Consider the following 16,580-nt stretch of genomic DNA (forward strand, 5'->3'; position numbering starts at 1 on the left):
CAAAAACTAATCGGACAGTTATGATGAGAGTGCATGACGGATCTCGTCTCCAGTTCTCCTTTTTCTGTGAACCGTCCCTTGGATCTTTCCGGGCCCCAAGCTGTTATTTGTCACTGCTCAATGACCCACCCTTGCATCGTGGTGTTCCCCTTCCGTTGTTAGATGTATTGGTTTTTATGCTTCTGTGCTTTTACGTTTGTACATATTTTATGGGCTAATAGCCGTAAAATAAATAAATAAATAAATAAATAAAAATAAATAAAATTGTTTTGTTGTTGTTGTTACTTGTGAAATGAATTATATATTAGGGGATTCTGAGAGGAAAAATTGGGCACAAAAGAGGGAGGTGTTGCTAAAGCTGAGATCCCGAGGTGTAGTGCTTAATTCTGATTCAAGAGCGGGGGGGGGGGGGTCCTTTCCTTTCCTTCTTCCTGTAGGAAGCATGGGAGGCTCTTCTGTTAACATGTTGGAGGAGTGTGGCCAGGAGATTCTACTGCTGGTGGAAGAGGAAGAAGAGAATGTCGAGGGAGAGGATGAACTCACCCTGAGGCATCACAGGCTGAGAAAATCCCACCACCTCTCCCCCCACTCCAGCTGCAAAGACGGAGAGCAGTCGCGGTCAGAGAAGAGCAGTTTCCACTCGCGCAAGGGTCAGGGGATGCCGTGGCAAGTGGATGCCACTCGGCAGCTGTGGAGCTGCAAGGAGGCGGAGGAGGAGAGCGGCCACATCATACCTACGGGACTGCCTCTCCCGGTATGCCCCACGGAGGGCCTCAAGGTCCATAAATAGCAACACCCTAGAGATCCCGGGCCCTAAGGAAGTCAGATTAGCTTCAATCAGAGCCAGGGCCTTTTCAACACTGGCTCCGGCCTGGTGGAACGCTCTGTCTCATGAGACCAGGGGCCTGCAGGATCTGATTTCATTCCGCAAGGCCTGTAAGACAGAGTTGTTCCGCCTGGCCTTTGGCTTGGAATCAACTTGATCCCCTCTCCCTCTTTCATTTTTCCTTTCTACTTCTGCGATGGAACTCCTATTTGGGGACTTCCCTGGTTTTTTTCTGGCCCACGTAGGACCAGTCTGGATAGTTGGCCTTGAAGATTTGATGTTTTTATCCCCAAAAAGTTTTTTGTTTTTTTAAAAATATTTTTTATTAACCGGCCAATCAAATCAAATCAAATCAAATCAAATCACATCACATAAATTCCGAATTACAAAGCCGAATTTTGAATTTTGTTGAGGGAACCCATATTTCAAGATCCGAAGGGGGATTCTGATCATCTTCTTCCCAGTGTGTTAATGTCCAAATCAGTCCAAACAAAGTTCATAATTCTATCCAGTCTTATCTTGCTGTTTCCACATCACATCTTGTTCATATATTTTCTCTTTTTTCTTTATGATCTCTTCTGATAGTCTCCTTAAGCCGATAAACACCAATAATAATCCTGTGTGAATTTTTTCGTTCTTCCAATCCTCAAATCGAGATGGTTTCCATATATCATCGCCTTCATAGATAACAGCGCTCTTTCCATCATTAATTACAGAACTGTCGTTCTTAAGTCCCACTGAGGAGTTTCACCCACAATATAAAAACAGCTCTATTTCTCTATTTCTCCTCTCAGACTTAAGTCCTCCGACAGAACTTCCCAATATGGCGACGGAATTTTTAACTGCGTCATTCCAAAGCCCTTATACATTCCACACTTTTCTTAAAACATGCTTTGGTTCGAAAGTTTATCTCCACACAGCCTTAAATCCACAGCTTAAGTCCTTAAAACGACATTTCTGACTTATGAGGGGGGGATTCTTGTTTAATCACATAAAGGAAAGAAAGGAAAGGTCTTGTGCATATCTTCTCATGATTTATACTTGTTCCTCCGACTCGTCTTGTTTTATCAGAGATCTCTTCTGTTAGCAGTCTTTACTCCCCCTTCTTCCTTGAAATATGTGCATTCGCTTCATCCAAATTGTTTCTTTTGAAGTTCTTGCAGCTAGTGGCGCGGATCAGAGACGGCGTCCAGGAGCGCCGAAATCCCACAGGAGGGAATTGTGCCTAGTGCCCCCATCCCCACAAATTCGGGGGTGGTATAGGGCACAGCAGGCAAGGGCAGTCCCCCACCACAATCCTGGGGGGGGTAGGGAGGCTATTTACTCCCATCACAGCCTCCAATTTACCTCGTGTGGGTCGGAGAGATGTTATTGTCAGCCATCTTCTGATGCGCCCCTAGTGGTCCCTCTTTACCCCCAAAAAGTTTTGATTTGAGTTTCTACTGAAATGAGGCTGAATTTTAATGTTGTATTTTAATCTTTTGTTTGTTTGTTTTTTGTTTTTTTAAAATAAATGAATTTTATTAGTATTTTCCACACAACAACAACAACCTGAAAGATATCAAAAGATAACAATACACAACACACAAAAATCAACATTCGAAAACTAAAAAAGACAAAAAAACACACACAAACAAATCCATATCTTACAAGTTAATATTATAAACACTAAAACAACAACAAGATGACATTGATTTCCACCAATCCCACAGCACCTCCTTTATCTCTCATTCTGTCTTCCTGATTTCCTGTTTTCTTTATCCTCTCTATCCTAAAATCTAGATATAAATCCTTCTTTCATATACTTTCACTTCACAAGGTTATTCCAGACTCAGCCAGATTTCTGCCCTCGAACCTTGACTTTTGAGGTATTCATTTAGGCACTCCCATTATTTTTAACTTCATTTTTTGGTTTTTGTCTTATTATATCTGTCAGTTTGGCTAATTCGAAGTATTCTGAGAGCTTACATAGCCACTCTCCCCTAGTGGGTAACTGATTCCCTTTCCAATACTTAGCCACCAGGATTCTTGCTGCAGACGTTGTGTATAAGAAAAATCTAGTTTTGTCTTTTGGAATATCGTCATTTAAAATTCCTAAAAGGAATGCCTCTGGCCTTTTACTATATGATATTCTTAATATTTTCTTTATTTCTTTGTGGATCATGCTCCAAAATTTCCCATATGGTAGAAGGTTCCTTTTTGTATCTTGCATCTCCAGCAAGATTTATATTATATGTTTTATTCATTTTTGCAAGACTTTCTGGTGCCATGTACCACCTGTGATACATTTTCATATAGTTCTCTCTTATTAGGTAACATGCTGTAAAATTTATATTTTTTGTCCATAGTCTTTCCCATTCATTATATTCAATTGGGTGGCCCAGATCTTGTTCCCATTTTTTAATAGCGTCTCCTTTTTCCTCCTTTTCTACTTCCCCATTTTGTAACAGTTTATATATTTTTGAAAGAGTCTGTTGGTTGTTATATAAAATTTCTTTTTCCCATGCCGAGATTTTTTTATCAAACCCTTAAGCTTACTATCCTTCTCAAATATTGTTTTAATAGAAAATATTCTAACCAATTCACCCCCCTCTCTTTTAATTCTTCAAATTTCTTTACTGTTGGGCAATCTTTTATCTCTTCTACGAGTTCCCTATATGTTAGCCAGCTATCTTTCATATTGCTTCTGTGCAAGGCTGATGACTCTATAGGTGATAGCCACCAGGGAGTTTTGGCTGTTACTATTGTTTTATTTCTTTCCCAGGCTTCGAATAGGGCCTTTCTCACCAAATGATTAGTGAATCCTCTATGTGCTTTTATTTTATCGTGACCCAGATAGCCATGCCACCCGAAAACTTTGTCCCAGCCCTCCAGGTCTAAGATTTCAGTATCTGTCAGTAACATCCAATCTTTTAGCCATGTCATGCATGCAGCCTCAAAATACAGCTTGAGGTTTGGGACTGCGAACCCGCCCCTTTCTCTAGGCTCCATCAGTACTTTGAACCTTACTCTTGGCTTCTTACCTTGCCAGATAAAATTAGAAAGATCCCTTTGCCAACCTTTAAAACATTTTGTCCCGATAATTATTGGGATCGTCTGGAAAGGGAAGAGCATTTTTGGTAGAATTGACATTTTTTATCAAGGATATCCTTCCCCATAAAGACAAGTTCAATTTATTCCATTTATTTAGATATCCTTTTATTTCCTTCCACTTCTTCACATAGTTATCCTTGTACAAATTGGGATTTTTATTTGTGATCTAGATCCCCAAATACTTAACTTTCATGGTAATTTTAAGGCCTGTTACTCTTTCCAATTCTTCCTGATCCTTTACCCCCATATTTTTCGTTAATAATTTAGATTTTTCTTTATTTAACTTAAAGCCTGATACTTCTCCATACTCAAACAATTTCTTTAGTGCTTCTGGTATACTTTCTTCTGGGTTTTCTGTAGTAATGATTACATCATCCGCAAACGCTTTAACTTTATATTGTCTATTACCTAGACTAATCCCCTTGATTTTTGGGTCCTTTCTTATCGCTATTAGGAGTGTTTCCAGCGTCATAATAAACAAAAGTGGGGATAGAGGGCATCCTTGTCTGGTGCCTCTTTCAATTTGGAATTCTTCAGTTATTTCATTGTTAATTATTAACTTAGCTTTCTGGTTTTCATATATCGCTTTAATACCATTCGAAATTTTGTTCCCAAGTTTCAAACTTTCCACAGTGTGGACCAGAAAATTCCAGGCCACACTGTCGAAGGCTTTCTCTGCATCTACCAGTAACATTGCCACCTTCTTGCTAGGTTTCATATCAATATATTCTAGAAGGTCAGTCACTATTCTTGCATTATTTTTTATCTGTCTTGTTTTTAAGTTGTATTTTAATCAATTGTTTTTATACTTGGTGTTAGCCACCCTGAGCCCGGAATTGGTTGGGGAGGGCGGGGTATAAATAAGAAAAGGAAAGGGGAAAAAAAAAAGAAAAAAAAAAAAGAGAGAACGAAAAGTGTTTGAATGTTAAGAAGGATGCTAGATTATAAAAAATTGGCCACCACTAAACTAGATTTAAATTTGATGCTAAGTGAGATTAAAGAAAATATAAAAATTTTATTGGAAAAAGTGCTAGATTATATTTGAATGTGTGGACATGTGACTGTAAACAAGTTGATAATTTGTTTGGAAAAATTTTTTTAACGACGTAAATGGGAGAGGGGGGCGTGAGGGAGTCCAAAGAAGCGAAGAATTTGTTGTGATAGAAGCAAGATTGTTTTATGTGTGCATTTTATATCTAAAAAAACCTTAATAAATATTTTTTTTAAAAAAAAAAAAAAGAGAGAGAACGAAAAGGAGGAGGCAGAAAAGCTGGAAGTACCAGACTGGAGAGTACTTGATAGAGCGGGAGAAAGAGGAGCACATGAGATGTTGCAACAAGCGGTGGAAAATGCAAGCAGGTAGCGAAGGGGAGCCACCGGGAATGGCTGCAGGGCAGGGATCCTCAAGGCGGTAGCCCTTGGTGCAACTTCTGCGCTGTCAGGCTAGTGTTACTTGGCCCTGTGGCAGCTTCGCATTTAACAATTCACTTACTTTCCATGGGCAACCAGGAATCCCATGCAGGCGAGTGAGTGGACTCGCAAAGGAGGCATGGACCTTTCTGCCTCTTCTCTGCCAACTTGCTTTGCAGAATGCAATTTTTAAAGAAAGCATTGCCAGTGTTTCTTGCTGGCCGTGGGGCAGGCTGGTAAATAAAAAACACAAATTTGTGGGCTGTGCCAGCCCATGCCAATACCTGTGACTGGGAGGGTTGTAAGGGGCAGAGAGGGAAACATTGTTCACCCTGTGTGCCCCCACTGCTCACAATGGTTGCCAGCACTCTTAGTTTGCCCACCATGTTTCTGTGCATGTGCAGTAGTTTCCCATGGAAACAGTGTGAACTTGGGACTGGCAGTCTCCCTTCCTCGGGTCATCTGAGGTTTTGCCAAGCATTGACCATGCATTTTGAACCATGTGGTGCAGTCTGAAGTTTGTGATCCTGCGCCAAGTGCTGCACACAGCCCTGTCTGTGCCTGAAGCACCCCTGGTGGACACCCATCCAACTTCACCTCCCTAGAGGTTGTCCAAAATAGACCTCGCCAGCTTCTTAACCTGCTTATTTGTTGCTGAATGGCTGTGAAGTCTATGGAGTGCCCTTTGAACAGCTTATGCTGCAGCCGTCTCCTCCCTAGAATTTAAAAGGCAGTGCTTTACCAGAGAGGAAATAACAAGCAATTGTTATCCCTCTCCTTTCTGGCATCTTTTTTAAAAAAACAAAACCCTTTTAGGCCATTGGAAAGAAGAGGGACAATTGCTCTTGCAGGCTTGCCAAATTAATCCCACTGTCGGTTGCAGGAAGGCATCCCTCTTCAGCCTGAGTGAGGACAAGTCTTCCGTAGTGGCACGGAGCAAGGCACAACTGTCCAGTTTGCCAGCTGCGGTAGCCACCAGGGGGCAGCTGCTTAAGCTTGGGCTCTGCTAGCACGGGTGGAAAAAGCTGCGGAGTGCTTCGTGAAGAGCTTAAAGGCCTGGAAGCCTTAAGGGAGGACAGGGCCGCATGTATTGTGGGAAAGTTCATTAAGCAGGAGGAAACCACGTAGAACTTCAAGCACAGCTTCCCTTGGGGGCGATTATGGACATCTGCAGTGTATCTAACGGTGTGTGCTGCCAGTGGTGGGTCCGTCCACCAGTCTGCTTCTCTCTTCGCCCTCGTTTGTATGATAATTCTTTGCTTCTGGTCAAAGGTATCAGTTTCCCAAAATCCTTTGTGTCAGGGAACTGCCATCGGAGCCAAAGGAGGAGAGAGGGCTCTAGAGGGATGCCGGAGAGGGTCCCAGTAGGGAGAGAGGCAGCCCATCCGCTGGGGAAGGAAATCAGCGTAGCACCAGTGGAGAAGGGGGGCAGATGGGGGAATCGGAGAAAAGGCTCCTGGACTCCTCACCGGAGACCAGCGGGGAGAGCACAGGTCCTCCGCTGCCCACACCCTCCCTGCACAGAAGACTTCCGCGCAGGGAGAGTAGGAGGCGACTGGGCGTCAAAGAACTTCTTTGCTGGAAGAAGTTCAAGAAACGGCCACTGACGGATTCTGCCAGTGACTGAGACAGCCACGAAGTGAAGGGCTGTCCAGACAGAAAGGGTTCAACCAGACAACCAAGCCAAGAGTGGAGGCAACTTACGCAGAAGCAACCCCTAGAACCATTACAGCAATCCGTCTGTCCCCGAAGTTGCTTGTGCGCAGCTCCAGAGAGGCAGCACAATGAGCCAACCCAGGGAAACCGGAGAGACAGAGCAAGCAGCTGGAGTGCAAAATCTGGTAGAGAGGAACCGAGATTTGGAACAGCATGTGGCTCTCCTGACGGCGCGGCTGGACGAAAGATGAACTCAGGATGCACAGGTCAGACCCACCCTCATCGCAAGGAAGGTACCGGGGCTGGTACACAAGTTTGGGGAAAAGCCCCAGGACTACAATGCGTTCCGAACGGAAATAGAGTACGCTTTGGAACTGCAGCATAATGACTTTGCTGATGATGGGGAGAGGGTAGCCTACATTGTGGGGCATCTGGAGGATGGGGCACGCGAATGGATCAGGCCCCTAATGGCCACGCAAAATGCTGCCTTGAAGGACCTTAGGAAATTTTTTCAAGTGATGAATGCGATGTATTCCAGTGAAGTGGAGCAAAGTGTGACTCGTCAGGAACTGATGGGGTGCAAGCAGGGGAACCAGTCAGTTAGAGACTACTGGTCGCGCTTTGCGATGTTGATCCACCGGCTTGGGTGGGATCTGGACTCTGAACCTATTCAAATGTTGTTTGAGGAGAGGTTGTCCCCAACGGTGAAGGACGAGCTGTCCGGCGCGCCCCGTCCACAGTCGATGGATCAGCTGACCAAGGCTGTGCTTGCAATTGGAGTGCGCCAGGAAGCGCGGGCTCAGGAGAAACGCGAAATGAGAGGGGAACGTTGCCATGACTACCACATTCCTGAAATACCGAGACAGCCTTCCCAGGCGGCTGAGCCAATGGAAATAGATGGCGCGCGCGAGAGAGAGAGATTTCAAACCTCAGTGAAGGTCGCAAGAGGGAGGGAAAGGATTGGAAAACCACCAAGTGTTTCCTCTGCCAACGGCCAGGACATTTTGCCAGGGTCTGCCCTCAAAGGAAGGCCTGGCAAGGGATGGTGGGAGCTTCTGGCTGTGAGGAGAAGGGGGAGGAAGTGCAGGCACAGGGAAACGACAACGCCTGGTTGCCAACCAGCAGGGGCAGCAGCCAGGCCAGCAACCAATAGAAGTGCCCCAGCCTGACCCTCCCAAAGCAGCTATAGCCATAGAAGTGGTGCTAGAACTCCCGAATGGGCACCCAGTCACAGTTAAGCGGCTGCTGGATTCAGGCAGCTCCTGCATTTTTTTCAGCAGGGACTTCGCTCTGGAGCATCAACTCCACCTGCTGCCCCTTGATTTTCCCTTGCAAGTGACCACTATCAATGGCAGGGAACTTCGGGGGGGGGGGAGAAGTGACACACCAGACCCCGCCAATGAGAATGAGGGTTTCCAGGCACATGGAGACCATTGCCTTTCACGTGGCCACACTGGCGGGGCCCCCGATAATACTGGGGATGAGCTGGCTGGCACTGCATGACCCAGTGGTGTCATGGCATCAGCGGTCAGTCACCTTTGGGTCAGCTTACTGCTTGGAACACTGTCGGGGGGGGGAGAACCCAAGGATGACAGTGGCCAGGGTGCCTGGTCTGGCTGTGGAACCAAAAGGGGAGGTGCCACCACAATATGCTGACGTGAAGGAAGTCTTCAGCGAGAAGGAGGCGGATAGACTGCCCCCCCATAGGCCCTTTGACTGCCAAATCAACTTACTCCCAGGGGCTCAGCTGCCGGTGGGTAAGCTGTATGCCATGTCTGACCGGGAGATGCAAGAGTTGCGACAATTTATTGACAAGAACCTGAAGAGGGGGTTCATAAGAGAATCAAAGGCGGTGGGGGGCAGTCCGGTGTTCTTTGTGGACAAAAAAGAGACTAATCAGCCCAGACTTGTAGTGGATTACCGGGCCGTCAACCTGGTGTCCAAACCCGTGACCTTCCCGATGCCCAGAATTGACGACATTTTAACACGTGTGAGGCAGGGGAAATTTTTTACCAAGCTGGACCTCAGAGGAGCGTACAATTTGATTAGGATGAGGGAGGGGGACGAATGGAAAACCACCATGTTCACCCCCCTGGAGGCTTTTGAATACTTGGTCATGCCATTTGGTTTACAATCAGGCTCCGCCTGTTTTCAAGCATTCATGCACCACGTGTTGGGGTCCCTGCTGTACAAGAATTGCGTAGCCTTTTTGGATGATGTCTTAATCTATTCGGACAATGAGGAGCAACACGTCAGAGACGTCAGAGAAGTACTACAGAGACTGCAGAAGCACCAGTTGTGGGTCAAGCTGGAAAAATGCCAATTTCACGCCAGAGAGGTCGAGTTTCTGGGGTACAAGTTGTCAGACAAGGGCCTAGCTATGGACCCAAGCAAGGTGAAGGCAGTGCTGGAATGGAAGGCCCCCAAAACCCGGAAGGATGTGCAGAGGTTCTTAGGGTTCAGCAACTTCTACAGGAAGTTCATAAAGAACTTCACTCACCTGACCGCGCCCATCACAGATTGTCTGAGTAGCAAGAAGAGGTTCGCGTGGACCGAAAGTGCCCAGCAATCCTTTGAAAGACTGAAGAAGGCGTTTGCTTCGGAGGAACAGCTCCTGCACGTGGATCTGGAGAAGCCCATGAGACTGGAGACGCGAACTGCTGGCAATCTATGCGGCTTTCCGACAATGGAGACATCTGTTGATAGGGGCGCGGCACAAGATCCAGGTCTGTACTGACCACAAGAACTTGGAATACTGGCGGACCGCGCAAGTACTCAACCAGAGACAGATTCGATGGGCTCAGGAGTTCTCCAAGTTTTCCTTCGAGATACGATACGTGCCGGGAGAGGAAAACGTAAGAGCAGATGCTCTCTCCAGGAGGCTGGAGTACATGGAAGGAGAGGGACCGCCGGAGATCCGACACGTGTTTCCCGAGGACAGATGGGTGTGTGGGGGAGCGTTGGTTGGGAAACGAGAACTGGCAGGGCTTACCAGAGACGACGCGTTCGCTCAAGCCAAAATCAGAGAACTCCGGGACGGAAGGGAAGACCATGGAGGGTTTGAGGAAAAAGAAGGGCTACTGTACTATAAGGGGGCGCTGTATGTACCGGGGGAGACCTTGAGGGGGAAGGTACTTAGACAACTCCACGACAATCCAACCGCTGGACACTTTGGACAGCACAAGACCATACTGCTCGTCACCAGGCAGTTCTGGTGGCCAAAGGTGAGGGAGGATGTATGGGAATATGTACGGGGGTGCGACAGATGCCAGAGGGCAAAAGGGGAGAGGGCTGCCCCCGCAGGGTTACTGGAACCTTTACCCACACCGGGAAGACCCTGGGAGGTGGTGTCCATTGATTTCATGACCGATTTGCCCAAGTCGAGGGGGAAGACAGCAGTCATGGTAGTAGTCGATCTACTGACCAAGATGTGCCATTTCATAGCTTGCTCACATGCGGTGACGGCAGAGGAGACGGCCAGGTTGTTTGTAGATCACATCTTCAGGCTGCATGGGGCTCCCTCGAGGGTCATCTCGGATCGCGGGAAACAATTTACTTCCCGGTTCTGGAGGAAACTCATGAGCTTGCTACAGGTTGAGGTGGGCTTCTCGACGGCGAGGCACCCGGAAACCAACGGACAAGCAGAAAGAGCGAACAGTATACTCCAGCAATACCTGCGCTGTTACGTCAGCGAGAGACAAAATGATTGGGTAGAGAAACTAGCGTTGGCTGAATTTGCATACAATAACACTGAACATGTGTCCACGGGAATGAGCCCGTTCATGGCCAATTATGGGTGTCACCCCAGAGCCTTCCCGGGGAGGGGGGAGGAAGCATGGAGTGTGCCCGCGGCAGAGCAGTTTGTAGAAGAAATGGAAGCGTTGCACCAGCAACTCAAAATGAACTTGGAGCGGGCCAAGGAGGTTTACAAAAGGCAGGCGGACAAGCACCGTCGGGAGGGGGAGGCCATACGGGTGGGAGACTGGGTGTGGTTGTCAACCCAAGGGTTACCCCTAAAGGGAGGGTGCAAAAAGTTGCAGCCAAGACGGCTGGGGCCTTTTGAAGTAACACAACAGGTGAACCCAGTGGCATTCAAGCTCAAGTTGCCTGACAGCATGAAGATACATCCGGTGTTCCACAGGTCCTTACTCTCACCGTACCGGGAGGGGCGGGAATTTCCGGGGCGGGAGGGAGGAGTCACCACCCACCCACAGGTAGAGGAAAGGGAACACCGCAACCAAACCACGGAAATACTCGATTCAAGGTGGCGGGGCTGCCAGGTGGAGTACTTGGTAGCTTCGGAGGGAGAACCCAGGTCAGAAAACACGTGGGTCCCCGCTGAGTCGATCAACGATGACTATCTGGTGGGAGAATTCCACAGCCTGTTCCCGGATAAACCAAAACCACTAGCGCGATTCTGAGAGGAAGAATTTGGAACCACAGATGACGAAGAGGACTTTGTGGGTTTCCCTGCCTCCGAAGGGGAGGGAGGGGAGGTGTCATAAGGAGAAGAATCCGACTGGGAGGTCCACCCCGTGGGAAGGGACCAGAGTGGGTGGGAAATGGGTTTTGAATCTTCAGAGGATGGGGACAGCTCCTTCAGGGGATTCCCCGCATCGCCGGCAGAGGAAAGGGACGAGGTTGAATCAGAAAATCGCGCCGGGGGTGGAGGGGGTCCTGGGGGGGAGGTGGATGTCAGGGAACTGCCATCGGAGCCAAAGGAGGAGAGAGGGCTCCAGAGGGATGCCGGAGAGGGTCCCAGTAGGGAGAGAGGCAGCCCATCCGCTGGGGAAGGAAATCAGCGTACCACCAGTGGAGAAGGGGGGCAGATGGGGGAATCGGAGAAAAGGCTCCTGGACTCCTCACCGGAGACCAGCAGGGAGAGCACAGGTCCTCCGCTGCCCACACCCTCCCTGCACAGAAGACTTCCGCGCAGGGAGAGTAGGAGGCGACTGGGTGTCAAAGAACTTCTTTGCTGGAAGAAGTTCAAGAAACGCCCACTGACGGATTCTGCCAGCGACTGAGACAGCCACGAAGTGAAGGACTGTCCAGACAGAAAGGGTTCAACCAGACAACCAAGCCAAGAGTGGAGGCAACTTACGCATAAGCAACCCCTAGAACCATTACACTTTGCTTTTGCAGTTCTCTGGCCCTCTGATCCATCTTCCTTTCAAGTTGTTAGCAAAGGATCATATACGTCGATGGCATAATAATAAATTCAATAAAGCTTTGGAACTCACTGCCACGGTAATGTGGCAGTGGCGCAGAATAAAAGGGAGCTAGGGAAATAGGTGCAGAAGTTGTGACGTTAGTGCCATTTCAGTTGGCTAAAATGGAGCAGTTGCTTAGCAGCACACCATAGACAGAGGATGCTGGACAGCTTCCTCTGATGTACCCATGGCTGGCTGATAGTATGCAAGGGGAGCTAACCAAGAAGCTTGCTCTGAAGCCTCTGCTGTTCCTTTCTTTTTCTACTCCCCACTTCTGTTTGCATGTTCAGGAGCTGATGTGTGCATTTGAGCCTCCTTTGTGCTGTTTAATCCCCCTCTGCCTTGCCTTGCAGACTTCAGGTACCAAAACCACAAGGATGCTGTGCCAAGCAAAGGCTCGGACCTGTGCTTGAGGAGCAGGCTTTCTCCAACCCTCCAAGGACTCCTGGACTTCCACAATGGATTCCTCTTGGATCACCCCACCTCGGCTCCCATCCAGGATATGCTAGAGAAACCTTCCGGGAAACGCAAATGCAAAACCAAACACCTCTCAGGCATCTGTGAAGAGGGGAAGGTACAGTATTGCTTAGGAGATGCTGGAGTTGATTTCGGGATAGGGTTAGACGGGTGCTGCACCCAGGGCTCTGTGGGAGTCTGAGCTACAAAACCAGGCTCAATCGCCACTTAAAAGGTTTAGCAAACAGATGCTGGGAAATAACTTCTCTTGGTTGCCTGGGGCTTTGGGAAGTTGCCACTCGGCATCACAGACCAAGGATGGGCAACCCGTCATCCCCCTGGCTGGGGTGGGAGGGAGCTGAAGTGCCAAAGGCAGCACATCCCTGTTGTCAACAGTACTAATTTAAGCAAAACAAAGAGTTTCTTCCTGGTGTACAGCTGCTTCCTCAGTTCCTGTGAATGGATCTGCCAGCATTTTTCATTTTATTTTAAAGGGCTCTCAATATGATCAGAGCAGAAGCCGTGTGTGTATGTGTTCAGAACCCAAATCAGCAATCCGCCCTGGGTACGCCTGCCTGTGCACAATGCAAAGGCCGAATGGATTACTGGGAGCAGAATTCAGCATTTGAGAGTCTCGGTTTTCTTTTCTTTTTTAAGATTTAAAAAAATGTGAGCGATGCCTGTGAGATACCAGGAAACTGGGCTAGCGTGGTGTTGGAGAGTGTGATTTACACAGCTGAGATTTCCGGACTTTCATATTGTATATCATTTTCTGCCCTTCTCCACAGCTAGCAGAAGCAGAATTGAGTGTACATACAAAAGTAAATGTGTTATTGATGTAAACTGTGACGTTGTGGAATGCAAGCTTTTTTTAGAGGTTCAGCATTCTTCTTCACTTAGCCCTGTTCTGACACTACTCTTCTTCCTCCCCAATCCCCCCAATCATTCTCTGTGTTCCATTTTTTTTTTAAAGGCCAAGGCACACCTGAGCCAGTTCAAGATACGCTCTCCAAAGAAAGCTCGGGAACCCTGCTTGTTGAACAAATCCCTGCAGCACAAATCAGAAAGAGCCCCTGAGAGCCCCTGAGCCCCCCGCAGCCCCGCCGGTGCCCCCTGAAGCTCGTCGACTGATAGTGAACAAGAATGCAGGGGAGACACTGCTGCAGAGAGCAGCCCTGCTTGGCTACAAGGTGGGTGCCACTTCTTGCAAGGGGGGCGGGGCGGATAAACAGCAGGAGACAACTGCTGACATTGTTTACTAATCTTGGGTTGGGGGTTCTTTCGCCAGGATGTGGTGATGTACTGCCTGCAGAAGGAAAACAACAATGTCAACCACAGGGACAACGCAGGCTACACAGCCCTGCACGAGGCCTGCGCTCGCGGCTGGGTGGACATCCTGCAGCTCTTGCTGGAGCATGGTACAAACGTGAACTGCAGTGTGCAGGATGGCACCAGGCAAGTCCACCGCTGCTGAGGAACCACAGTTGCCAGGGGCTTGGCCAGGGGCTAAGTGGTCCACTGAATCTGTGTGAGGAGAACCTGAGCTTACAGGGTTAAACAGCTCAGAGTGTACGCACTGCCCACTGTTGGGAGGAGGGAGACCCTGCGTCATTTCCGAGTGTCTCCAGTCTTTGTTCTTTTTTCTCTACTTTCGCTTTTGAGGAGAGAGGACGTGTTTTTCACGATGCTGTTCGCTGTGATAGATAATGGATAGTCTGCTGTAAATAAACTGCTTCTAGCTGCTAATATCCTGAGTGGACTTTATTTTAGCACACTGAAGAAAGCTCTGAAGAAGCTTTGCAGCTTTCTCTTGCTGCTGCGTAAACTCTGCGTTTTTTTTTTTTTGCTCAGAGCCTTTGGAATGTGGCCTTTGAAGTCCAGCAGAGCTGCGTAGCCGAAGTGGGCTGGACGTTTGGGACTTTCTGTTTCTTTGTCTATCTGTTACCTCTGTTTGGATACAATTTCTCCCTCTAGAGGGCTTCAGTTGCATTACGGTGGATTCAGCGGGATTTTCCACTTGCAACTTTCCTGTGTGAACGACCTTGAGTTATGAGCAACCCGCTGGAGGAAATATCAACAAGAAGTAAAACAAAGCAGGCTCAAAAGCAAGCTCAAAAAAGAGGTTCCATATCAGGAGCAGCAGCTGCACAGGAGAAAACAACAGCAGCATCAATGGATTCTATGACACAGGCTCTACTCAGAATAAATCAATCTTTAGAAGTGCTTACTAAGCAGTCTGCAGAGCTTACTAAACAGTCAACAGAGAACTCTAAGAAACTGACGGAGTTGACAACAAGATTGGACTTGAACACAACGACAATATCATCTAATACAGACTCTATTAATCGTTTAATTCAAGAGAGCACGGAAACAAGGAAAATAGCTGAGAGCGCTAGGAGCACTGCTGAGGAAACCAAGGGAAAATTTGCGCCCATTGCAAAGAAAGTACATGAACATGATGCAGCTCTGGCCCTTTTGGAATTGGAGAGGAAAAGTAAGAATCTAAAACTGAGACTGGTACCAGAAGAGGAAGAGGACAAGCTTGGGGAATTCCTTACAGATAAATTTCAAGACTTTTGGAATGATGAACTAGATGGAGAGGAAGATGAATTTGTAATAACTACAGCCTTTCGGATTGGCAGGAAGCAAGGCAAGAAACCAAGAGATTGCTTAATCACTTTGAGATCAAAGGAAGAAAGAGATAAAATATTGAATTTACATTTCCAGAAGGCTTTGGTCATTAAAAACTCCCAGATACAGATCTTCAAGGATATCCCTAAACACTTTTTGGAGGTCAGAACTCAATTTAAAGACTTAGTTGATTTACTCAAACAGAACAACATTCCATTTAGGTGGGAATTCCCACAAGGGCTGTCCTTTAACTTCAAAGGCAAGAAAATTAAAATAAAAACAAATCAGGATAAAGAACATTTTCTGGAAAGAAATTCAGAGGATCTTCAGAAAGGAACTGTGAGTGAGAGGGAAATACCGGACATTTCAAACCTATCATTTGGATTGAACCAAGCACCGACCGAGGAGGAGCAAGAACTCGGTGCAGTCGGTGGAAGAGGTACCCAGCAATAAAAATGTCTCTGCAACTCTTGAGCTGGAACTGCAATGGTCTAAACCATCCCCGAAAAAGGGGCCAAGTGTTTCATATATTAAAGAAAGAACATCTAGATATAATCTGTTTACAAGAAACCCACATTGCCAGGACACATAGAAAACTTCTAACAAACAAGAGTCTAGGACTAGAATTTATTTCTTCAGATAGAGTTAAGAAAAGAGGAATAGTGATTTATGTCAAGGAAAAATTGGAACCAAAAATGATCTTTAAGGATGAACAAGGAAGATACCTGGCAGTGGAAATTCAAATCCAAGGAGAAAAGATTTTGATTGTAGGAGTTTACGCACCTAATGAGGGGAAGGCCGAGTTCTTTAAGAAGTTGCATGAGACTTTAATGGACTTTTTGGACCTTAAAATTATAATGATTGGCGATATGAATGGAGTTGTTTCCACAAACATGGACAAGGCCCAAAGACAAGTAATATCTAAGGATGGAAGACTACCAAAGACTTTTTTTGAACTGACTGACACTATGGACTTGATTGACATTTGGAGAACTAGGAACCCTCTGGAAAGGGACGGGAATTTTTTCTCTGAAGCAAAAATGACATGGACTAGAATTGACCAAATATGGATTTCTAGCAATCTGGCATCAAGGGTTAAAAAAACTGAAATTTGCCCAAAAACCTGCTCCGACCACAATGCAGTAAAGATGGAAATGAGACTGACAACAGCTGGAACCTTTAGATGGAGAATGAATGACACCCTGTTTGGAGATGAAGCAATTTACAAAAAGGCCCAAAAGACACTTAAAGATTACTTCGAGATAAATCTGAGATCAGATGTCGAAAAAAGAGTAATT

The 16,580-nt window shown here is 46.9% G+C and overlaps 1 protein-coding gene across 1 annotated transcript in view; it reads left to right on the top strand.

The window, feature by feature from the left end:
• The window catches only part of LOC309333254 (BCL-6 corepressor-like protein 1), a 120,978-nt gene that overhangs the window by 67,691 nt on the left and 36,707 nt on the right, over positions 1 to 16,580 (top strand). Inside the window, 6 exon segments of the mRNA XM_081846676.1 lie at positions 438 to 754; positions 5,164 to 5,278; positions 12,549 to 12,769; positions 13,625 to 13,723; positions 13,725 to 13,841; positions 13,940 to 14,106. Of these exon segments, the coding sequence (XP_081702802.1) occupies positions 438 to 754; positions 5,164 to 5,278; positions 12,549 to 12,769; positions 13,625 to 13,723; positions 13,725 to 13,841; positions 13,940 to 14,106 (1,036 nt within the window).

The sequence above is a fragment of the Podarcis erhardii genome, assembly GCF_964252035.2.
Source record: "Podarcis erhardii genome assembly, chromosome: W".
Taxonomy (NCBI): domain Eukaryota; kingdom Metazoa; phylum Chordata; class Lepidosauria; order Squamata; family Lacertidae; genus Podarcis; species Podarcis erhardii.